The sequence below is a fragment of the Bombina bombina genome, chromosome 10 (assembly GCF_027579735.1).
Source record: "Bombina bombina isolate aBomBom1 chromosome 10, aBomBom1.pri, whole genome shotgun sequence".
Taxonomy (NCBI): domain Eukaryota; kingdom Metazoa; phylum Chordata; class Amphibia; order Anura; family Bombinatoridae; genus Bombina; species Bombina bombina.
This window is the reverse complement of record NC_069508.1, coordinates 180,736,338-180,759,458: the sequence shown is the minus strand read 5'-3', so window position 1 is coordinate 180,759,458 and position 23,121 is coordinate 180,736,338. Positions and strand designations below refer to the sequence as shown.

The 23,121-nt window shown below is 41.3% G+C and overlaps 1 protein-coding gene across 1 annotated transcript in view; it reads left to right on the top strand.

Annotated features, from left to right (window-relative positions):
• The window catches only part of ZSWIM5 (zinc finger SWIM-type containing 5), a 125,851-nt gene extending 103,714 nt beyond the window's left edge, over positions 1-22,137 (top strand). Inside the window, exons 12-14 of the mRNA XM_053693562.1 lie at positions 11,373-11,536; positions 13,110-13,191; positions 17,411-22,137. Coding sequence (XP_053549537.1) covers positions 11,373-11,536; positions 13,110-13,191; positions 17,411-18,273 — 1,109 coding nt within the window. The 3' untranslated portion in view covers positions 18,274-22,137. The remainder of the gene's footprint in view (positions 1-11,372; positions 11,537-13,109; positions 13,192-17,410) is intronic.
• The last annotated feature ends 984 nt before the right edge of the window (positions 22,138-23,121 follow it).

Genomic DNA, 23,121 nt, shown 5'->3' with positions numbered 1-23,121 from the left:
AAAAAAGGGTATTTGCCCTTCGAGATAGGACTGGAGTTTTAAGTAGTCATGTCAACCTCTCAGTGAGAGTGTTGAGGAAAGTTAGAGTCTGGAGATGCAGGGAAAGTTTTTTTCTTTTTCTTTCTACGAAACCATCCAGACTACTGCTAACAGCTCCTAAGTAATCAGTGTTGACGAGTTTCACTGCCTGCTTTCTGTCACTCAAGTCCATGTCAGGAGCGCTGCTATAAGACTGTCACACTTGAGAAGCTGTGTTCTGTTCCACAGCATGGATCCCGGGGGTAAGATTGTTTCAATTTTTACACCTAAAACGCTACAACAGGATCTAGGGTTAATATCCTCTGAAGGGGGTTTATTGAACAGTTGGGGTTAATTAATCAGTGTATTAATTATTTACATGGGTTGTGTGATTTTTTTTTTTCTGGACTCATAGACTGAGTTTTTGGCTGGAACAAACAGGTTTCACTTTTAAGTTTCACTTTCGTTTTTGAAAGTGTTGCACAGCTCCTATTACTTGCTGTACTTGTAATAACAGGGAAAGCACTGTCTTGCACTCCATGTGACCGGGTGTGGTCTATGTTCATTTCCTCCATTCCGTCTGAGACTTGAACCTGAGGAGAGCGTTTCCTCTGTTAACTGTCTGGGTCTAGGAGGTGGTGAGTGCCCCAACCATTGGGAGTATAAAGGTGCAGTTTTCTATGATAAAAAAAAACATTTTTATTTGTGTCGTCCTGTGGGTATAACCTGAGCTATGGAGGACTCTGACATGTTGGAAGGTACTCCTTCTGTACCAAATCATACCTGTTTATATTGTGAGGCCTATGATTTCTCCTACATTGGTGTGTCCGGTCCACGGCTTCATCCTTACTTGTGGGATATTCTCATTCCATACAGGAAATGGCAAAGAGAGCACACAGCAAAAGCTGTCCATATAGCCCCCCTCTGGCTCCGCTCCCCAGTCATTCTCTTTGCCGCTCTGAACAAGTAGCATCTGCACGGGGATGGTAAATCGTATGTGGTGTTAGTATAAATTTCATAAAGATCGGATATTTCTTTGATAGTTTTTCGATCATTCAGAAATAAAGTGTGCTCTTTTTATTATTTAAAGAGACAGTAACGGTTTTGTTTAAAATTGTTTTTATTGCATTAAAAGCCTGCCTAAGTCTGTTTAACATGTCTGTACCTTCAGATAGCATATGTTCTGTATGTATGGAGGCCAAGGTGGTTCCCCCATTAAATGTATGTGCGAATTGTGCCATGGCGTCCAAACAAAGTAAGGACAGTACTGTCACATTTAATAATGTTGCCCAAGATGATTATTTAAATGAAGGTAGTGGGGATAGTTCATCATCCTCTCCTTCTGTGTCAACACCAGCTTTGCCTGCGCAGGCGATACCTAGTACATCTAGCGTGCCAATGCTTGTTACTATGCAGCAATTAACAGCAGTAATGGATAATTCTCTAGCAGCTCTCTTATCCAAACTGCCAGCATTTCCTAGAAAGCGTGATTGCTCAGTTTTAAATACAGAGGATGAGCAAGTAGGCGCTGACGATAATTTATCTGTTGTGCCCTCACATCAATCTGAATTGGCAGTGAGGGAGGGTCTGTCTGAGGGAGAAATTTCTGACTCAGGAAAAATTTCTCAGCAGGCAGAACCTGATATTGTGGCATTTAAATTTAAGCTAGAACATCTCCGCGCTCTGCTTAAGGAGGTGCTAGCTACCCTTGATGATTGTGATACTTTGGTGATTCCAGAGAAGTTGTGCAAAATTGACAAATTCTTAGAGGTCCCAGTGCACGCTGATGCTTTTCCGATACCCAAGAGGGTGGCGGACATAGTGACTAAGGAGTGGGAGAAGCCAGGTGTACCTTTTTGTTCCCCCCTCCTATATTTAAGAAAATGTTCCCCATTGTCGACCCCAGAAGGGATGCATGGCAAACGGTCCCTAAGGTAGAGGGGGCAGTTTCAACGTTAGCTAAGCGCATAACTATTCCTATAGAGGACAGTTGCGCTTTCAAAGATCCGATGGATAAAAAATTGGAAGGATTGCTTAAAAAGATTTTTGTTCAGCAAGGTTTCCTTCTTCAACCAGTTTCGTGCATTATTCCTGTCACCACGGCGGCGTCTTTTTGGTTCGATGAACTAGAAAATTCGCTCCAAAAGGAGACTCCATATGATGAAGTCATGGACAGAATTCACGCACTAAAGTTGGCTAATTACTTTATTTTGGATGCCGCTTTTCAATTGGCTAAATTAGCGGCGAAAAATTCAGGTTTTGCAATAGTGGCGCGCAGGGCGCGTTGGCTAAAATCTTGGTCGGCGGATGTGTCGTCCAAAACAAAATTGCTTAATATTCCTTTCAAAGGTAAGACCCTTTTCGGGCCAGAATTGAAGGAGTTTATTTCAGACATCACTGGGGGAAAGGGCCATGCCCTCCCACAGGATAGGCCTTTCAAGGCTAAGAATAAGTCTAATTTTCGTTCCTTTCGCAATTTCAGGAACGGACCGGCTTCTAACTCTGCAGCCACTAGACAAGAGGGTAACGCTTCCCAGCCTAAACCAGCATGGAAACCATTGCAAGGCTGGAACAAGGGAAAACAGGCCAAGAAGCCTGCTGCTGCTACCAAGACAGCATGAAGGGGTAGCCCCCGATCCGGGACCGGATCTAGTAGGGGGCAGACTTTCTCTCTTTGCTCAGGCTTGGGCAAGAGATGTTCCGGATCCCTGGGCACTAGAAATTGTCTCTCAGGGGGTATCTTCTAGAATTCAAGGAACTTCCTCCAAGGGGAAGGTTCCACATGTCTCGTTTATCTTTAGACCAGATAAAGAGACAGGCATTCTTACGTTGCGTAGAAGACCTATTAAAGATGGGAGTGATACACCCAGTTCCAACAGCGGAACAAGGTCTGGGTTTTTACTCAAACCTGTTTGTAGTTCCCAAAAAAGAAGGAACTTTCAGGCCAATTCTGGATTTAAAAATTCTAAACAAATTCCTCAGAGTTCCATCATTCAAAATGGAAACCATTCGGACGATTTTACCAACGATCCAGGAGGGTCAATATATGACTACCGTGGACCTAAAGGATGCATACCTGCATATTCCTATCCACAAAGATCATCATCAGTTCCTGAGGTTCGCCTTTCTGGACAAACATTACCAGTTTGTGGCTCTTCCGTTCGGTTAAGCCACTGCTCCCAGAATTTTCACAAAGGTGCTAGGGTTCCTTCTAGCGGTCCTAAGGCCGAGGGGCATTGCAGTAGCACCTTACCTAGACGACATTCTAATTCAAGCGTCGTCCCTTTCCAAAGAAAGGGCTCATACAGACATTGTTTTAGCCTTTCTCAGGTCTCACGGGTGGAAGGTGAACATAGAAAAGAGTTCCCTGTCCCCGTCCACAAGGGTTCCCTTTCTGGGAACAATAATAGACTCTGGAAATGAAGATTTTTCTGACAGAGGTCAGAAAGTTAAAGCTTCTAAACGCTTGTCGAGTTCTTCAATCTATTCCTCAGCCCTCCATAGCTCAGTGCATGGAGGTAATAGGACTAATGGTTGCGGCAATGGACGTGGTTCCTTTTCCTCGAATTCATTTAAGACCATTGCAACTGTGCATGCTCAAACAGTGGAATGGGGATTATGCAGACTTGTCTCCCCAGATTCAAGTGGACCAGGTAACCAGAGACTCACTCCTCTGGTGGTTGGCTCAGGATCACCTGTCTCAGAGAATGAGTTTCCGCAGACCAGAGTGGATCATTGTCATGACCGACGCCAGTCTCTTAGGCTAAGGCGCGGTCTGGGGCTCCCTGGAAGCTCGGGGTCTATGGTCTCGGGAAGAGTCTCTTCTCCCGATAAACATTTTGGAACTGAGAGCGATATTCAATGCGCTCCTGGCTTGGCCTCAACTAGCGAAGGCCAGGTTCATAAGATTTCAGTGGGACAACATGACGACTGTAGCGTACATCAATCATCAGGGAGGAACAAAGAGTTCCTTGGCGATGAGAGGGGTATCCAAGATCATAAAATGGGCGGAAGATCACTCCTGCCATCTATCTGCAATTCACATCCCAGGAGTAGACAACTGGGAGGCGGATTATTTGAGTCGTCAGACTTTCCATCCGGGGGAGTGGGAACTTCACCCGGAGGTCTTTGCCCAGTTTACTCAACTATGGGGCATTCCAGATATGGACCTGATGGCGTCTCGTCAGAACTCCAAGGTTCCTCGCTACGGGTCCAGATCCAGGGATCCCAAGGCGACACTAGTAGATGCATTGGTGGCGCCTTGGCCGTTCAATCTAGCTTATGTGTTTCCACTGTTCCCTCTCCTTCCCAGGCTTGTAGCCAGGATCAAACAGGAGAAGGCTTCAGTGATTCTAATAGCTCCTGCATGGCCACGCAGGACTTGGTATGCAGACCTGGTGAATATGTCATCGGCTCCACCATGGAAGCTACCTTTGAGGCAGGATCTTCTAGTACAAGGTCCATTCGAACATCCAAATCTAGTTTCTCTGCAACTGACTGCTTGGAAATTGAACGCTTGATTCTATCTAAGCGTGGGTTTTCAGATTCGGTAATAGATACTCTGGTTCAGGCAGAAAACCTGTGACTAGGAAAATTTACCATAAGATATGGCAAAAATATATCTGTTGGTGCGATTCCATGGGTTACTCTTGGAGTAAAATTAGAATTCCTAGGATACTTTCCTTTCTCCAAGAGGGTTTGGATAAAGGTTTGTCAGCTAGTTCTCTAAAAGGACAGATATCTGCTCTGTCTGTCTTGTTGCACAAACGTCTGTCAGCCGTGCCAGATGTACAGGCGTTTGTACAGGCATTAGTTAGAATAAAGCCTGTCTACAGACCTATGATTCCTCCATGGAGTCTAAATTTAGTTCTTTCAGTTCTTCAAGGGGTTCCGTTTGAACCTTTGCATTCCATAGATATTAAATTACTATCTTGGAAAGTTCTGTTTTTGGTTGCTATTTCTTCTGCTAGAAGAGTTTCCGAATTGTCTGCTTTGCAGTGTACTTCACCCTATCTGGTATTCCATACAGATAAGGTAGTTTTACGTACTAAGCCTGGTTTTCTTCCAAAGGTGGTTTCCAATAGGAATATTAACCAGGAAATAGTTGTTCCTTCTCTGTGTCCGAATCCAGTTTCAAAGAAGGAACGTTTGTTACATAACTTAGATGTAGTTCGTGCTTTCAAATTCTATTTAGAAGCAACAAAGGATTTCAGACAGACATCTTCTTTGTTTGTCGTCTATTCTGGTAAGAGGAGAGGTCAGAAAGCTGCTGCTACCTCTCTTTCCTTTTGGCTAAAAAGCATCATCCGTTTGGCCTATGAGACTGCCGGCCGGCAGCCTCCTGAACGAATTACAGCTCACTCTACTAGAGCTGTGGCTTCCACATGGGCCTTCAAGAACGAGGCTTCTGTTGAACAGATCTGTAAGGCAGCGACTTGGTCTTCTCTGCATACTTTTGCCAAATTTTACAAATTCGATACTTATGCTTCTTCGGAGGCTGTTTTTGGGAGAGAGGTTTTGCAAGCTGTGGTGCCTTCCGTTTAAGTTACCTGACTTGTTCCCTCCCTTCATCCGTGTCCTAAAGCTTTGGTATTGGTTCCCACAAGTAAGGATGAAGCCGTGGACCGGACACACCAATGTAGGAGAAAACAGAATTTATGTTTACCTGATAAATTTCATTCTCCTACGGTGTGTCCGGTCCACGGCCCGCCCTGGCTTTTAGTCAGGTTTAAAATTTTAATTTTTCTGTACACTACACTCACCACGGCACCTTATAGTTTCTCCTTTTCCTCCTAACCGTCGGTCGAATGACTGGGGGGCGGAGCCAGGGGGGGCTATATGGACAGCTTTTGCTGTGTGCTCTCTTTGCCATTTCCTGTAGAGAATGAGAATATCCCACAAGTAAGGATGAAGCTGTGGACGGGACACACCGTAGGAGAAAGAAATTTATCAGGTAAACATAAATTCTGTTTTTCCCGTCCACTCAATTATGTTCCACAAGCCTTTACACCGTTATAAAGTCTAAGAAGGTAGACAAGCCTGCTAAGGCTCTTAGTCCTTCTGAGCCGCCTACCTCTCAGGACTCGTCATCCCATGAGATTACTACCCTTGCTACATTATCCACTCCACATGCAGTTCCCCATAGCACATCTAATCCTTCATCCGGAGGGGGCCTTCTTCCTGCGGACTTTGTTGTGCAGTTACAAACTGCGGTGTCTGCTGCCCTCAATGCATTACCTCGCTCTAACAAAGGCAAGAGAGAGGTTAAACATAGCTCTCCTGACCTGGAGTCATCTAAATATTTATCAGATTTAGCTATTATGTCCCATTTATTCGATGATGAGTTAATCTCTGTATCTTCAGAGGGGGAACTTTCTGGGTCAGAGTCCTTAGCGTCTAAGCCTCCTGCTGCGGAGGAACCATCCTTTAGATTTGAAATTGAGCAGTTTTTTATTAAAGGAGGTTCTGTCTACGTTAGAGGTTCCAGAGGCTGCGCTGCCTAAATAACCTATGATTCCTAAATTAGACAGAGTTTACGAAGACAGAAAAGTTCCTTTGACTTTTCCTGTGCCTGTTAGGATGGCGAACATTATTAAGAACGAATGGGAAAGAATTGGTTCTTCCTTTCCCCCCTCGTCTACTTTTAAAAAGTTGCTCCCGGACTCTCAACTGGATTTGTGGGGCTTCATTCCCAAGGTGCTATCCCTACCCTAGCTAAACGTACTACTATACCTCTTGAGGATAGTTCTTCGTTCAGAGAGCCAATGGATAAGAAAATAGAAACCTTTTTGAGAACGATGTTTCAGCATACAGGATTTTTGTTTCAACCAGTGGCTGCGGTTGCTGGAGTGGCTACCTACTGGTGCGACTCTTTGTCAGAACACATTGAGGTGGAATCTCCCCTTGAGGATAGTCAAGACAGAATTAATGCTCTGAGAATTGCTAATTCTTTTATCTGTGATGCGAACATGCAAATTATTTGTCTAACTGCAAAGGCCTCTGGCTTTGTGGTCCTAGCCCCGCTGGTCGCTCTAGTTAAAGTCTTGGTCTGCGGATATGACTTCTTAGTCCAGACTCCTTTCTCTTCCCTTCAGGGGAAAGATTTTATTTGGTCCAGTCCTGGACTTCATTATTTCTACCGCAAGATAAGAACAACAAGTCTAAGGGACGACAATCTTCTATTTTTCGTTCTGACAAATCCCAATGACAACAATCCTCCTCCAAGCGCGAGCAACCCAAGAGTACTTGGAAGCCTGCTCAGTCCTGGAATAAATCCAAGCAGAATAAGAAGCCCGCTAAAAACAAATCAGCATGCAGGGGCGGCCCCCGATCCGGGATCGGATCGTGTAGGGGCAGACTGTCTCTTTTTTCAGATGCTTGGTTCAAGGACATACAGGATCCATGGGTCCTGGAGGTGGTATCTCGGGGATACAAGATAGGCTTCAAATCGCCAAGGGGAAGATTCCTTATCTCGAATCTCTCTACCAGACCAGAAAAGAGGGATTCCTTTCTAGGGTGCATCCAGGATCTATTCTCCTTAGGAGTTGTTGTCCCGGTGCCTATCGAAGAAAGAGATTTGGGGTTTTATTCAAACTTTCCACCCAATTCTGGATCTAAAGTGCTTAAATGACCAGTAAACACAGTAGATTTGTATAATCGACAAATGCAAGATTAACAAGACAATACAATAGCATTTACTCTGAATTTCAAAAGAGTAGTAGATTTTTTTTTTTTGTAACAAATTTCAAAGTTATGTATATTTCCACTCCCCCTGTACCATGTGATAGCAATTAGCCAATCACAAATGCATATACCTATAGTCTGTGAATTCCTGCACATGCTCATTAGGAGTTGGTGACTCAAAAAGTGTAAATATAAAAGACTGCACTTTTTCTTTTTAATGGAAGTAAATTGGAAAGTTGTTTAAAATTACATGCTGTATCTGAATCATGAAAATTTAATTTGACCTGAGTGTCCCTTTTAAACAAACTTCTCAGTGCCCCTTCCTTCAAGATGGAAACATAAGGTCCATCCTTTCTTTAGTTCAGGAAGGCCAGTTTATGACCACTATAGATCTGAAGGACGCTTCCCTTCATGTTCCAATCCACAGGGAACACTTTCAGTCCCTGAGGTTAGCGTTCCTGGACCAGCTCTTCCAGCCCTTCCGTTTGGCCTAGCTACTCCTCCAAGAATCTTTATGAAGGTTCTTGGGGCTCTTCTAGCCATTGCCAGAACTCAGGGTATTGCAGTAACCCCATACTTGGAAGATATTCTGGTGCAAGCACCATCTTTTCGTCTTGCGGAAGAATTCTCGGAGTCCCCTCTCAGTCTTCTTCAATCACATGGATGGAAGATAAACTTGGAAAAGAGTTCCCCTATCCAGGGTGGAATTCCTGGGTACTATAATAGACTCCATATCCATGAGGATATTTCTAACAGACCAGAGACATTGCAAGCTAACTTCGGCATGTCTTGCCCTCCTTGAGTCCCTCTGTTGCTCAGTGTATGGAGGTGATTGGTCTCATGTTATCCTGCATAGACGACATTCCTCTTGCCAGGTTCCGTCTCAGACCTTTACAACTGTGCATGCTCAGGCAGTGGAATGGCGATCATTCAGATCTGTCTCAACCGATTGTATTAGACAGCCGGTCGAGAGAATCACTCTCTTGGTGATTCTATCCAGATCATCTATCCTGAGGGACATTCTTCTTAAGACCATCCTGGGAGATTGTGACTACGGACCCAAGCCTATCCGGATGGGGAGCTGTTTGGGGTGCCAGGAAGGCAATCTTCAAGGCCTTGAAGGCTTGGCCACTTCTGGGTTCGTCCCAGTTTATCAGATTCGATTCAGACAATATAACCTCGGGGGGGGGGGGGGGGGGGAGCGAGAAGTTCCTTGGCGATGAAGGAAGTATCTCAGATTCTGGAGTGGACGGAGGCCCACAGCTGTTCGCTGTCAGCTATCCACATTTCAGGTGTGGACAACTGGGAGGCGGATTTTCTCAGCAGGCAATCCTTCCATCCAGGGGAATGGTCTCTCCGTCCCAAGGTGTTTGCAGAAATATGCAGCAAGTGGAGGACACCAGAGAGAGATCTCATGGCATCCCGTCTCAATACCAAGCTACCCAGGTACGAGTTGAGGAATCCCCAAGCGGATCTAATAGTTGAACTAGCAGTGCCCTGGAGGTTCAAACTCGTATATCTTTTTCCTCCATTACCGCTTCTTCCTCGAATGTTGGCCCGCATCAAGCAGGAGCAGGTATCAGTATTCCTGATTGCACCATCGTGACCGCGAAGGATGTGGTTCGTGGATCTAGTGGGGATGTCCTCATCTCCTCCGTGGAAGTTACCTTGTCACAGAGACCTGCTGATACACGGTCCATTTGTTCATCAAAATCTAGATTCTCTGAGGCTGACCGAGTGGAGATTGAACGCTTAGTCTTAGCCAAGAGAGGTTTCTCTGGGAGTGTCATTATTCAAGCTCGTAAACCAGTTACTCTGCATATCTACCACAAGGTGTGGAGGGCCTACTTATTCTGGTGTGAAGATCATGGTTTTTCCTGGCACAGAGTTAGGTTACCAGGATCTTATCTTTTCTTCAGGATGGGCTGAAGAAGCGCCTTTCTGCTGGTTCCCTGAGGGGACAGATTTCGGCCCTGACGGTTTAATTGCACAAGAGACTGGCTGAGCTTCCAGACGTGCAGTCCTTTGTTAAGGCTCTGATTAGGATCAGACCTGTGTTTAGATCTGGGGCTCCTCCCTGGAGCCTAAATCTTGTTCTTCGGGTTTTGCAACAGGTTCCGTTTGAGCCTCTGCATTCCGTTGATATTAAATTGTTATCTTGAAAGGTTCTCTTTTTATTGGCTATTGCCTCTGCGCCCAGAGTTTCTGAGATCTCTGCTTTGCAATGTGAGCCCCCTTATCTGATTTTTTTTCTTTTCATGCAGATAAGGCAGTTTTACGTACTAAATTATGTTTTCTTCCTAAGGTTGTGTCAGATGGCAACATCAATCAGGAGATTGTGGTTCCTTCCTTGTATCCTAAACCTCCTTCATCGAAGGAACCCTTACTTCACAATTTGGATGTGTTTGCGCCTTGAAGTTCTATCTTCAGGCTACTAAGGAGTTTAGAGAACCTTCCTCTTTGTTCGTTTGTTTGTTGTCTATTCGGGGAAGCGTAAGGGGCAGAAGGCTACTTTGACTTCCCTATCTTTTTGGTTAAGGATTGTCATCTGCTTAGCTTACAAGACCAGCGGATCATCGTCCTCCTGAGAGGATAACGGCTCATTCCACTAGAGCAGTGGCTTCCTCTTGGGCCTTTTAAGATTGAGGTCTCTATGGATCAGATTTGTAAGGCGGCTACCTGGTCCTCCTTACACACTTTTTCAAAATTTCACAAGTTTGATGTTTTTGCTTCGGCTGAAGCAGCTTTCGGGAGAATAGTTTTGCAGGCTGTGGTGCCCTCAAAATAGGGTCTGCATCTTCCTTTTTTTTCCCTCCCGTTATTCATTCAGTGTCCTCTGGAGCTTGGGTATAGCTTTCCCAACAGTAAGGAATGAAGCCGTGGAATCTCCCTATCTTAGGAAGGAAAACATAATTCATGCTTACCAGATAAATCCCTTTCCTTCCGGATAAGGGGAGTCCACGGCACCTGCCCGTTTTTTCTTGTCTATGGGTGGTCCCCTATTTATTTATTCTTCTAGCACCATTTATACCCTAATGTTTCTCCTACTTTTCCTTATTCCCTCGGCAGAATGATTGGGGTTATGAGGAAGTGGGAGGGATCTTTAAGCCTTTGGCTGTGGTATCTTTGCCTCCTCCTGGTGGCCAGGTGTTGTATTTCCCAACAGTAAGGAATGAAGCCGTGGACTCTCCCTATCCGGTAGGAAAGGAATTTATATGGTAAGCATAAATTATGTTTTTAAAGTTGCCAGAAACCATATTCATTCATTTTAAAATAACTTTGTTGCTATTCCTGCTGCATGATATAGAAAAGGTGCAGGAGACTGTTTGCAACTTAATCTAAGGTAAGACTTTAAGATGACCAAGGTGTAGACTGTCCCTTTAAATTGCAAATTACAATATTATCTTTTTTTGGATACATGAATTTGTTTTGCATTGAATCAACAATGGTCATTTTTTTGTGTAATATTTAGAGTTTAATTCCCTTTGTTTTTATTTGTCTGTACATCTGTTGTATTGTAAAAATAAAGGGAGAATAATCCCTATGTAAATCATTCTTTTGTTAAATGTCATTATCAAAATGAGTTAAGTTCCCCAAGTTAAAGGTGCCCTGCTACTTGCTGATCAACCTTAGTGGTTATTGTTCTGACCTATTCTCTGTCCTTCACGTAGGTGACATGCTGCGTCTGCGCACGGTGCTTGAAGCCATACAGAGAAACATTCATTCCTCATCTCTGATATTTAAACTGGCGCAGGATGCTTTCAAAATTGCCACTCCAGCTGACAGCGCTGCTGATACAACTTTGCTTAACGTAGCTCTAGAGCTAGGACTTCAGGTAAGGATATTTGTGGGTACACTCATGTGAGTGTATACTTATAACTGGGGATGTAGCTGTGTTCAGAATTAAGCAATCACATGCAAAATCATGTTAAATAGGAGTCAGTACACAGCTGCCATCATTTAAAGTGCTTCTGATTAACCTCAAATAAAGCTCAGCTGTTATTTAAAGTGCCTCTGATTAACCTCAAATAAAGTTCAGCTGTTATCATTTAAAGTGCCTCTGATTAACCTCAAATAAAGTTCAGCTGCTCTAGTAGGTCTTTCCTGACATTTTCTTAGTCGCGTCCTACACAAAAGCCTTGGTCCGCAGAGAGCTTCTAAAGCATCAGAGGGATCTCATTGTTAAAAGGTATCAGTCAGGAGAAGGGTACAAAAGAATTTCCAAGGCATTAGATATACCATGGAACACAGTGAAGACAGTCATCATCAAGTGGAGAAAATATGGCACAACAGTGACATTACCAAGAACTGGACGTCCCTCCAAAATTGATGAAAAGACGAGAAGAAAACTGGTCTGAATTATGAACAGTTCCAAATACCAGTCAACATTGGCACAAAACCCTCAGGCTTCTGCTAGAAAGCTGAACATGAAAGGAACTTCATCTTTCAACATGACAATGACCCAAAGCATACATTCAAATCAACAAAGGAATGGCTTCACCAGAAGAAGATTACATTTTTGGAATGGCCCAGCCAGAGCCCAGACCTGAATCCAATTGAAAATCTTTGGGATGATCTGAAGAGGGCTGTGCACAAGAGATGCCCTCGCAATCTGACAGATTTAGAGTGTTTTTGCAAAGAAGAGTGAGCAAATCTTGCCAAGTCAAGATGTGCCATGCTGATACTCATAACCAAAAAGACTGAGTGCTGTAATAAAATCAAAAGGTGCTCCAACAAAATATTAGTTTAAGGGTGTTCACACTTATGCAATCATATTATTTTAGTTTTTTATTTTTATTTCCCTTTACCTAAAATATATCAGTTTGTTTTTCAATTGAGTTGTACAGTTTATAGGTCACACTAAAGGTGGAAAAAGTTCTGAAATGATTTATCTTTGTCTTATTTTGTTACATCACAGAAACCTGACATTTTAACAGGGGTGTGTAGACTTTTTATATCAACTGTATATGTGTGTGTGTATATGTATGTATTGGGTACTTGTAAAGCGCGGCTAATCGCCTGCAAGGGTCTCAAGGCGCTGCTTATTTTATCGACCTTGGAAGGATGAAAGGCTGAGTGGACCTCGCCAGGGATCGAACCTGCAACCCCCCTTGGGTTGCTACAGAGCTCAGCCACAGTGCCTTAGCATGCTGAGCTATCTGATATAGATATATATATATATATATATATATATATATATATATATATATATATATATATATATATATATATATATATATATATATATATATATATATATATATATATATATATATATATATATATATATATATATATATATATATAGAGAGAGAGAGAATGAATGAATTACCTTTTCTGTCAATGATTTTGTAATACTTTTGGTAAGGCTATGCAAGTTCTTATATGCAATGTGTTTTTCATGCTAGGTCATGCGGATGACTCTCAGTACCCTAAACTGGAGAAGGCGAGAGATGGTCAGGTGGTTGGTAACCTGTGCCACAGAAGTTGGTACGTATCCAATGGCTTATTTTATCACCTGTATAACATGCTTTTGCTATTCACATAATCTAATACATGCACTTGTATGTCCAGGCTATATTCTTATTAGACAGAGAAACATGGTCATTTTTTCTCTGAGTGATTAATCTAAACTAAGCAGATAACCCCTTCACTGCCAAGCTGTTTCACGTACTTGTGCCAGAGCCGTTGTTTGGTATCAATTTCAGTGCTTTTTCTGTGTCTGCTTTTTCTCTCTGTTCTGGTGAGATTCTATAAGCTTGCCTTGTCACTATTACGAGGTTCCTCAGGTGTTGTTTTAAAGGTAATTTTTACCCTGGGAACTGTGTTTCTCATTAAGGGGAGATCACTAAAGAGCTTCATGTGAAGGAGACACAATATAATGCTCAGTAAAATAAATGCAATTCATTTGTACTTTGGATAGCTTGAAGGGACACTAAACCCCCAAAAAATCTTTAATGATTCAGCAATTTTAAGAAACGTTCTAATTTACTCCTATTATCAATTTTTTTCCGTTCTCTTGCTATCTTTATTTAAAAAGCTGGAATGTAAAGCTTAGTAAGCGGTCCATTTTTGGTTCAGAACCTGGGTAATACTTGCTTATTGGTTGCCTTAATGTAGTCACCAATAAGCAAACGCTATCCAGGGTGTTGAACCTAAAATGGACTGGCTCCTAAGCTTTACATTCCTGCTTTTTTTTAAAATAAGATAGCAAGAGAACGAAAAATTGATAATAGGAGTAAATTAGAAAGTTGCTTAAAATTGCTCTATCTGAATCATGAAAGAAAAAAAATGGGTTTAGTGTCCCTTTAAGAAACATTTATAAATCACAAAAAAGGTTATAAAATGACACGGTCTCTGACTACTTTATATCGTCGCCCGGCTGGCAAATCTTTGTGTAGAACACTGCGGAAATCAGAAGAATGTCAATTTTGTTTTTTTATCTGTCTTGTTGTTTGTGCAGAAAATGTTTGATTCAAATATCTAACCATAAAAATATATCAGATTGTTTTAAAACTACACATAATTCTGATTTCACAAAGGAGTTACCTCTGCCCAAATTCACTTGGTGAAGAAAAGAAAACAAAATTACCCTCCAATTATAAAATATGTGCACCAAAAAGCATCCTATATAGAATTAAAAAATATTGTATATTTTTACAGTCACCCATTTATTTTGATACCTGATAGATAGATAGATAGATAGATAGATAGATAGATAGATAGTTTAGAGGGACATCTATGAGCCCTAACAGCACAAATGAGGTCTCTCATCCTCTCTTATTAAATCTGTAATAAACTCCATCTATTAAAATATACCTGGTGTGGTGATTACCGTTTTAACCAGTGATCGCCTGCATCATAGAAAGCCATGAAGTTTAAAGGAATATAAAAGTGCAACAAGAAAATGCTCTTAGTTAAACCATTTTATTATTGCACTATTGGTTGTATAGAACTGTGTATTTAACCCTTGCAAATAAACACATAGATTAATTCAGCTCCAGAGCTAGCTGTACACATCTTAGTGAGTCAATGACAGGAGGCATGTGTAAAGCCACCAATCACCAGCTAGCTCTCAGTAGTGTAGGATATGTACGTATCTGTTTTTAACAAAGGATAGAAAAAAAAGTTTAAAATTTACTTCTAATATCAAATTAGCTTTTTTCTCATGCTATTCTTTGTTGAAGAGATACCTAGGTAGGTGTAGCGTGCGCATGTCTTTAGCACTGCATGACAGGAAATAGTGTTGCCATCTAGTGCTCTTGCTAATGTATAACGTTAGTACTACATGACATGAAATAGTGCTGCCCTCTAGTGCTCTTGCTAATGTATAACATTAGTACTACATGACAGGAAATAGTGCTGCCATCTAGTGCTCTTGCTAATGTATAACATTATTACTACATGACAGGAAATAGTGCTGCCATCTAGTGCTCTTGCTAATGTATAACATTATTACTACATGACAGGAAATAGTGCTGCCATCTAGTGCTCTTGCTAATGTATAACATTAGTACTACATGACAGGAAATAGTGCTGCCATCTAGTGCTCTTGCTAATGTATAACATTATTACTACATGACAGGAAATAGTGCTGCCATCTAGTGCTCTTGCTAATGTATAACATTAGTACTACATGACAGGAAATAGTGCTGCCATCTAGTGCTCTTGCTAATGTGTAACATTAGTACTACATGACAGGAAATAGTGCTGCCATCTAGTGCTCTTGCTAATGTGTAACATTAGTACTACATGACAGGAAATAGTGCTGCCATCTAGTGCTCTTGCTAATGTATAACATTAGTACTGCATGACAGGAAATAGTGCTGCCATCTAGTGCTCTTGCTAATGTATAACATTAGTACTGCATGACAGGAAATAGTGCTGCCATCTAGTGCTCTTGCTAATGTATAACATTAGTACTACATGACAGGAAATAGTGCTGCCCTCTAGTGCTCTTGCTAATGTATAACATTAGTACTACATGGCAGGAAATAGTGCTGCCCTCTAGTGCTCTTGCTAATGTATAACATTAGTACTACATGACAGGAAATAGTGCTGCCATCTAGTGCTCTTGCTAATGTATAACATTAGTACTGCATGACAGGAAATAGTGCTGCCCTCTAGTGCTCTTGCTAATGTATAACATTAGTACTACATGACAGGAAATAGTGCTGCCCTCTAGTGCTCTTGCTAATGTATAACATTAGTACTACATGACAGGAAATAATGCTGCCATCGAGTGCGCTTGCTAATGTATAACATTAGTACTACATGACAGGAAATAGTGCTGCCCTCTAGTGCTCTTGCTAATGTATAACATTAGTACTGCATGACAGGAAATAGTGCTGCCATCTAGTGCTCTTGCTAATGTATAACATTAGTACTGCATGACAGGAAATAGTGCTGCCATCTAGTGCTCTTGCTGATGTATAACATTAGTACTACATGACAGGAAATAGTGCTGCCATCTAGTGCTCTTTCTCATGTATAACATTAGTACTGCATGACAGGAAATAGTGCTGCCATCTAGTGCTCTTGCTAATGTATAACATTAGTACTACATGACAGGAAATAATGCTGCCATCTAGTGCTCTTGCTAATGTATAACATTAGTACTACATGACAGGAAATAGTGCTGCCATCTAGTGCTCTTGCTAACGTATAACATTAGCACTACATGACAGGAAATAGTGCTGCCATCTAGTGCTCTTGCTAACGTATAACATTAGCACTACATGACAGGAAATAGTGCTGCCATCTAGTGCTCTTGCTAATATATAACATTAGTACTACATGACAGGAAATAGTGCTGCCATCTAGTGCTCTTGCTAATGTATAACGTTGCAAAACTGCTGCCATATAGTGATGAAGACACGTGCACACTCCTGAGCTTACAGCCCTGCTTTTCGAGAAAGGACAGCAAGAAAACAAAGAAAATGTAATAATAGAAGTAAATTGGAAAGTTGTTTAAAATTTTACTCTCTGAATCCTGAAAGAATTTTTTTGGGTTTTGTGTCCCTTAAAAAGTATCTTAAAATGACATGCCCCGTCTGAATCATGCAATTTAAGACTTTCCTATTGGGGATGTGCATTTGTATCCTTTGTAAAAGATCGAATGCGGAAGTTAGCAGCTGCAGCAGTTGGTGCCCTTCGGATATTTTCGCATTCGGATTGATTTGTGTAAAAGATCCAGACTCTAAGATCCTGTTTTTGCACAGATCTCAGTGTGGGGATCTTTTACAGGAATCAACCCGGCTCGAAAAATATCCGAAGGGCACCAACTGCTGCAGCTGCTAACTTCCGCATTTGGGTGCTCTTAAAGGATACAAATGTACGTCCCTATTTCCTATCCCTTTAACTGCTGGTGCAAGTGGCCACCATTGTTACACTGCTTGTCTGCATTTTACAATATCAGCCCCCTCTTTCAGACAGACAGGGATCCTTTGTCTCGTGGAACAGAAGTAAGGTTCCCTTATTCTGTAACACAACATCCTGACTGTTCACACTATTTTTGTCCTTCTCCTTTGCTTGTTATCTGTGAAATAAGTATGTACAAATAAGTTCTATCCACACGAGAATTGCCAGTCTGTGTTGTCTGAATTCTGTTTTCTCATTATTTTACTTACAAGGGATCATTTTGCTCCTTTCCTGTTGCATAAAAGTAAAAACATAGTGCTTTACCCTAATCTTCCTTTTGTGTCCCCAGGTGTGCGTGCCCTCGTCAGCATCCTGCAGAGCTGGTACTCTCTCTTCACACCCACAGAAGCCACCAGCATTGTGGCAGCTGCGGCCACTTCCCACAGCACAGTGCTAAGACTCAATCTGGACTACCCGCAAAGGGAGGAGTTGGCCAGCTGCGCACGGACTTTGGCCTTGCAGTGTGCAATGAAGGACCCGCAGAACTGTGCACTTTCAGCTCTAACCTTGTGCGAGAAGGATCACACAGCTTTTGAGACAGCTTATCAGATTGCAGTGGATGCAGCATCTGGGGGTATGACCTATTCCCAGTTATTTACAATTGCCCGTTACATGGAGCACCGTGGCTACCCACTTCGGGCTTTTAAACTTTGCTCACTAGCTATGAACCACCTTAACTTGGCATACAACCAAGATACTCACCCAGCCATTAATGATGTCCTGTGGGCTTGTTCTCTTAGTCACTCGCTAGGCAAAAATGAGCTGGCAGCACTGGTACCCCTAGTGGTAAAAAGTGTGCACTGTGCCACTGTACTGTCGGACATACTTCGCAGATGCACCCTGACTGCTCCCGGCCTGGCAGGCATCCCCGGACGACGGAACTCTGGCAAGTTGATGTCAACAGACAAACCTCCCCTACGGCAGCTGCTAGATGCAGCAATTGCAGCCTATATAAATACCACCCACTCCCGCCTCACTCACATCAGCCCTAGACACTACGGGGAATTCATTGAGTTCTTGAGTAAAGCTCGAGAAACGTTCATGCTTGGACAGGACGGCTTGCTACAGTTTGCCCAATTCATAGACAATTTGAAACAGATCTATAAGGGCAAGAAAAAACTGATGATGTTGGTGAGGGAGCGATTTGGCTGATGCGCCTAATTAACCTAATTCCATGCCTCCGTTTCCTGCTCACAATTGTGAAGTACTCCCTCTGCTCCCTTAAGTACCTCAGTCCTACGGTCTAGGAGCCTGAGCCATGACAGCTTTACAAAGAGGTCTCATGTTGCATTAGATCTTGCCAAGCATATACTGTCATTCTTGTTTGCCCTTCATTGCTGGAGAAGGTTGCTGATTCTCTACAATAAAAAGCAAGTAAGGGATTGAAAATTAGTTAGTTCTTTGCAATATTTATGGCGTCTTGTTTCAAGGCTGCTTGTGGCTTGAGTAGTAGTACTAGCTGTTATACGTTGTAGATTATTTCAAACAAAGTGTGGTGGGATTTAGTACATTCTAAAAAAAATGTAGCGTCCTGTACAAGGAATTTGATCTACAGCACACGGTACTGTCCAGGTTACCTATTGAAGGATGTTCACATTGTCTGTAAATGTGAGTAGACTAGTTGTTATTACTTGCTGAAGTGAATGAGTTGGTCTTCTCCAGCACTGAAGACAATACATATATTTTCAACAACAACAAAGAATGTTATTAGGCTAATTTCTCAGTAGTTGTAGTGTTTGAATTAAAATTGATTAAGGTCCAGCGGTCATTTTGAAAACACGTAAGTGAAAAAAAAAAAAAAATCAAAAAGTTTAGAATCTGATTCTAGAGATTGCAGGACCCAAATGGTTTATTCCTATCCATAAAATGTATAATCTATGTGGATGCACTTGCAGAATAAGGATCAGTGCAGTTCTTTCACCAAAAATCTCCACAATTTTTAGACTATTTGTAGATATTAAGGCTTTCACCAATCCATACATTTATATTTGCTTTAAGGTCCCCCTACAAATAATAAAGGAAACACAATTGTTGCGTGTGTTAAAGGACAAAAGGGAGGCTTGCCAGAAAGGAAAACTAGAACTAGCATAGGTTCTGCCAACTATTAATCCAAAGGCAAAGCAAATCCTATCTGTAAGGAGTTCCTGGCACATTCCTTTTACAGAGCCTTCCAGCTAACAAGTGAGCCTGGGTAAACCATTCTTACTTACTACAGATTACTTCTATATTTGCTTTTGACTTCTACACAATAACTTGTAATCACATGACCTACGAGTAGAAATTGATGACCAATGCTTAATCCACCTTTTCCATGTTGTTGGCTTCTTGAGGGCATGAAAAGTCTTCTTGTGCATGATGGGCTATGTTTGCTCCAACGTAGATGAAATCCAAAACAATCTATTTGAATATTTTGCTTTCTGGAAAGTGTAAACTTGTAATGTTCAGATTTACTCTACAAAAAATAATACTTTCCTGAACAACCAGTGAAACTGGTCTCCGGATAAGCAAGAAGACGGTGCTTTTAAAATAGAAATTTTAACAAGGCAATTTTTTTTTATTTTATTTATGTATTTATTTTGTAGAAAAAGACTGATAAGCCAGTGATAATGCAGTGGACCTGAAGTCAACTAAAAGGACAGTGGTTTATATTAATTTAAAGGGACATTAAACTCAGGATTGATTTAACAATAACATGTTTAGTTATGCATAGTGCAAAAAAAAAAATATGTTTGAGGTGTATTTTCATTGTTTATTTTGGCTGCTTTTCCTGTAATTTACTACTAAAGTATTTTTAACTGCCCCCAGAGAGGATGGAGTACATCTTGTTAGATAAAAAAAAAATTGTAACCCTGCAAAATTCTACACGGGTATTACTTGTTCTGAGCAAAAGTTTAGTTATATTTGTCCTTAATTGGACACAGTGAACAAAATAGAACAATACTTAAGATTTTTCACAGAATATGTTCCTGGATTGCAAAACTGTGCAAATTTCACTAATATAACACTTTTAAATGTTTTTAATACATGTGTTCTGTACAGATCTTCTGCAACACTGTTGATAATACTATGCATATATTTTTTAAAAATCACTTTAACGTCCCTTTAAATTATGCGTTGTTTTCAGCACATGAAGGCAAATAGTATTCAGTAACACGTGAACGAGATCTGAGGGGTGATAGAAAATCATTAATGTGAACAATTTAGGTACCAGGTGTGAAATAAAGCTGCCGGTTGTTCTCTTCTCCTGCACAGACTGTACGCAGACTCTTTTGTCAGGGGCTTGACAACCTTGTTGGTAATTATTTAGGCTGTGGTACCAGGCGAAAGCTCTGATATAACAAAGCTTTACATAAACTGTAATGCCGATTCTTTTACTATGCCACTGTTTCTGTAACTTGCATACCCCAAATCTCTGCAAAATAAACTCCCAGAACATAATATGCAGGTCTTTCATGTGCTTGTGCAACTGTATTCTCCCGGCTCTGTTATAACTCTTATTAAATCTGACAGTGGAACATTAACACTTTACAGGAAGGTTCAAATAAATTGTGGTATCCTGCTAATGGCTCCTTACAAATCCCGGAAGACAGATCGATATAGTAATGGCACTGGGGTCCCCTATTCCTCTAGTTAGTTAGTGAGTGTATTTTTGTTAAAGGCTCGGCTGCTATTACCCACACTCAGAAACAGCCTCTCTGGCTTAGTCCAGCCCCTTCCGAATCATGAAGGGAAGCGTTTCCCTCCTCGCTGAACAGACTGCAAGCCAAACTCAGGGAACAAGTAAATTGTAATGATAAAGCATTTATCTACCTGTAAATAGATAATATATGTCGGTTATGTAAAGTTCTAATTATTTATTCTGTCTTTCTTTTCTGCAGGGCGATGGTATACTTGAATGCTTTTTTATTTTTTTTTTGCTTTATTTTTTCCTCGCTTGGCGCAGGGCTTTAAATGTGTTTCTTTCAGAGACCCTTCTCAGGAGGGAGGAGATCATATAGGTGTGCAATGAACATTATCTGATCAGGCAGTAAGCAGCTGTTAACCCTTTAGAGTGAGGAGAGTGCAGCACTGTGTCAAGGAGTTGAGTACAGATAAAATCTGGTTTCCCATCACTTTTGACTATTTTAGATTGTGATGGGAAACAGTCACTACTGCTTTGTCATAATTATTTGCAATAAAGTGTTGTGGTTATATACCGCGCTGATTAGCTCGGCCTATTTCAGGCCTTGTTAGTTACAAACCTTCTAAAACACTCAGATTTTACCTCCTCTGTAAATAAATATCACTTTTAAACAGTAAAAAGACCAAACCGAGCGCAGATCAGAGGAAAGCGGTTTAAATGATGACAGTGACTATAGCGTTTTTTTATTTTTAGCACAACTTAAATCCCCCTTTACCTATAAGGTTTGGCTAATGCAGCTTTAGCAGTTAAGACGGACACTGAGATTTAGCAATAAGCAACGTGTAGCAGAGAGCTGAGGATTCCTGGAGCCCAAAATGAACAATATCCTGTGAATGCTCTAACATTCGCTCCTCTACACCTTTTTTTTTTAACTTTAAAACTTTATTCCATACCGTTGTCCATCATCCCCATATTTACTAGTAAATTGTCCTCTCTGTATTTACTTTCTGTTTGTTGGCTTTACGAATAGGCTGAGTGCAACCCAAGCTTCCAACTAATACGAGGATGTTGGTGTAAGAGCCACATCTCTATTAAGATGTTGACTGTTTCACAATTTTTTTTTCTGTGTATTGTATCTGTGCAGCTTCTCTACACATCCCCAATTTAAAAAACACACCTGCTTTCCCTCAGTATTCATTGCCACATATGTATCATTGTTTTTATTTTTTACAGGATTTAATTTGTATGCTCTCTAATTTGATATTTTTGTGCAACCTTTTAATGTTAATATTAATTAAAAAAAAAAACCCTATTTATGTATTGCTGATACCATTTTATATGAATTGTGTTGAAAATTTCAGTGCTTTTTTTATGAATAAATTGTGGATCACAAAGATGTCTCAATCTGATTTAATCCGGGGACGGGGTATCTGGATAACTGTACAGGCATTGCAGATCATTTTAGAGCACTAGAATCCCAAAACTTTAGACATGGCGATGCGCTCATGACTGTGTACATGTAATTCAGTGGTTTTTAAACAATATTTCTCCAACATAGGTGTGTCCGGTCCACGGCGTCATCCTTACTTGTGGGATATTCTCTTCCCCAACAGGAAATGGCAAAGAGCCCAGCAAAGCTGGTCACATGATCCCTCCTAGGCTCCGCCTACCCCAGTCATTCTCTTTGCCGTTGTACAGGCAACATCTCCACGGAGATGGCTTAGAGTTTTTTAGTGTTTAACTGTAGTTTTTATTATTCAATCAAGAGTTTGTTATTTTGAAATAGTGCTGGTATGTACTATTTACTCAGAAACAGAAAAGAGATGAAGATTTCTGTTTGTATGAGGAAAATGATTTTAGCAACCGTCACTAAAATCCATGGCTGTTCCACACAGGACTGTTGAGAGCAATTAACTTCAGTTGGGGGAACAGTGAGCAGTCTCTTGCTGCTTGAGGTATGACACATTCTAACAAGACGATGTAATGCTGGAAGCTGTCATTTTCCCTATGGGATCCGGTAAGCCATGTTTATTACGATCGTAAATAAGGGCTTCACAAGGGCTTATTAAGACTGTAGACTTTTTTTGGGCTAAATCGATTCATTATTAACACATATTTAGCCTTGAGGAATCATTTTATTTGGGTATTTTGATATAATAATATCGGCAGGCACTGTTTTAGACACCTTATTCTTTAGGGACTTTCCCAAAGCATAGGCAGAGCCTCATTTTCGCGCCGGTGTTGCGCACTTGTTTTTGAGAGGCATGGCATGCAGTCGCATGTGAGAGGAGCTCTGATACTTAGAAAGACTTTCTGAAGGCGTCATTTGGTATCGTATTCCCCTTTGGGCTTGGTTGGGTCTCAGCAAAGCAGATACC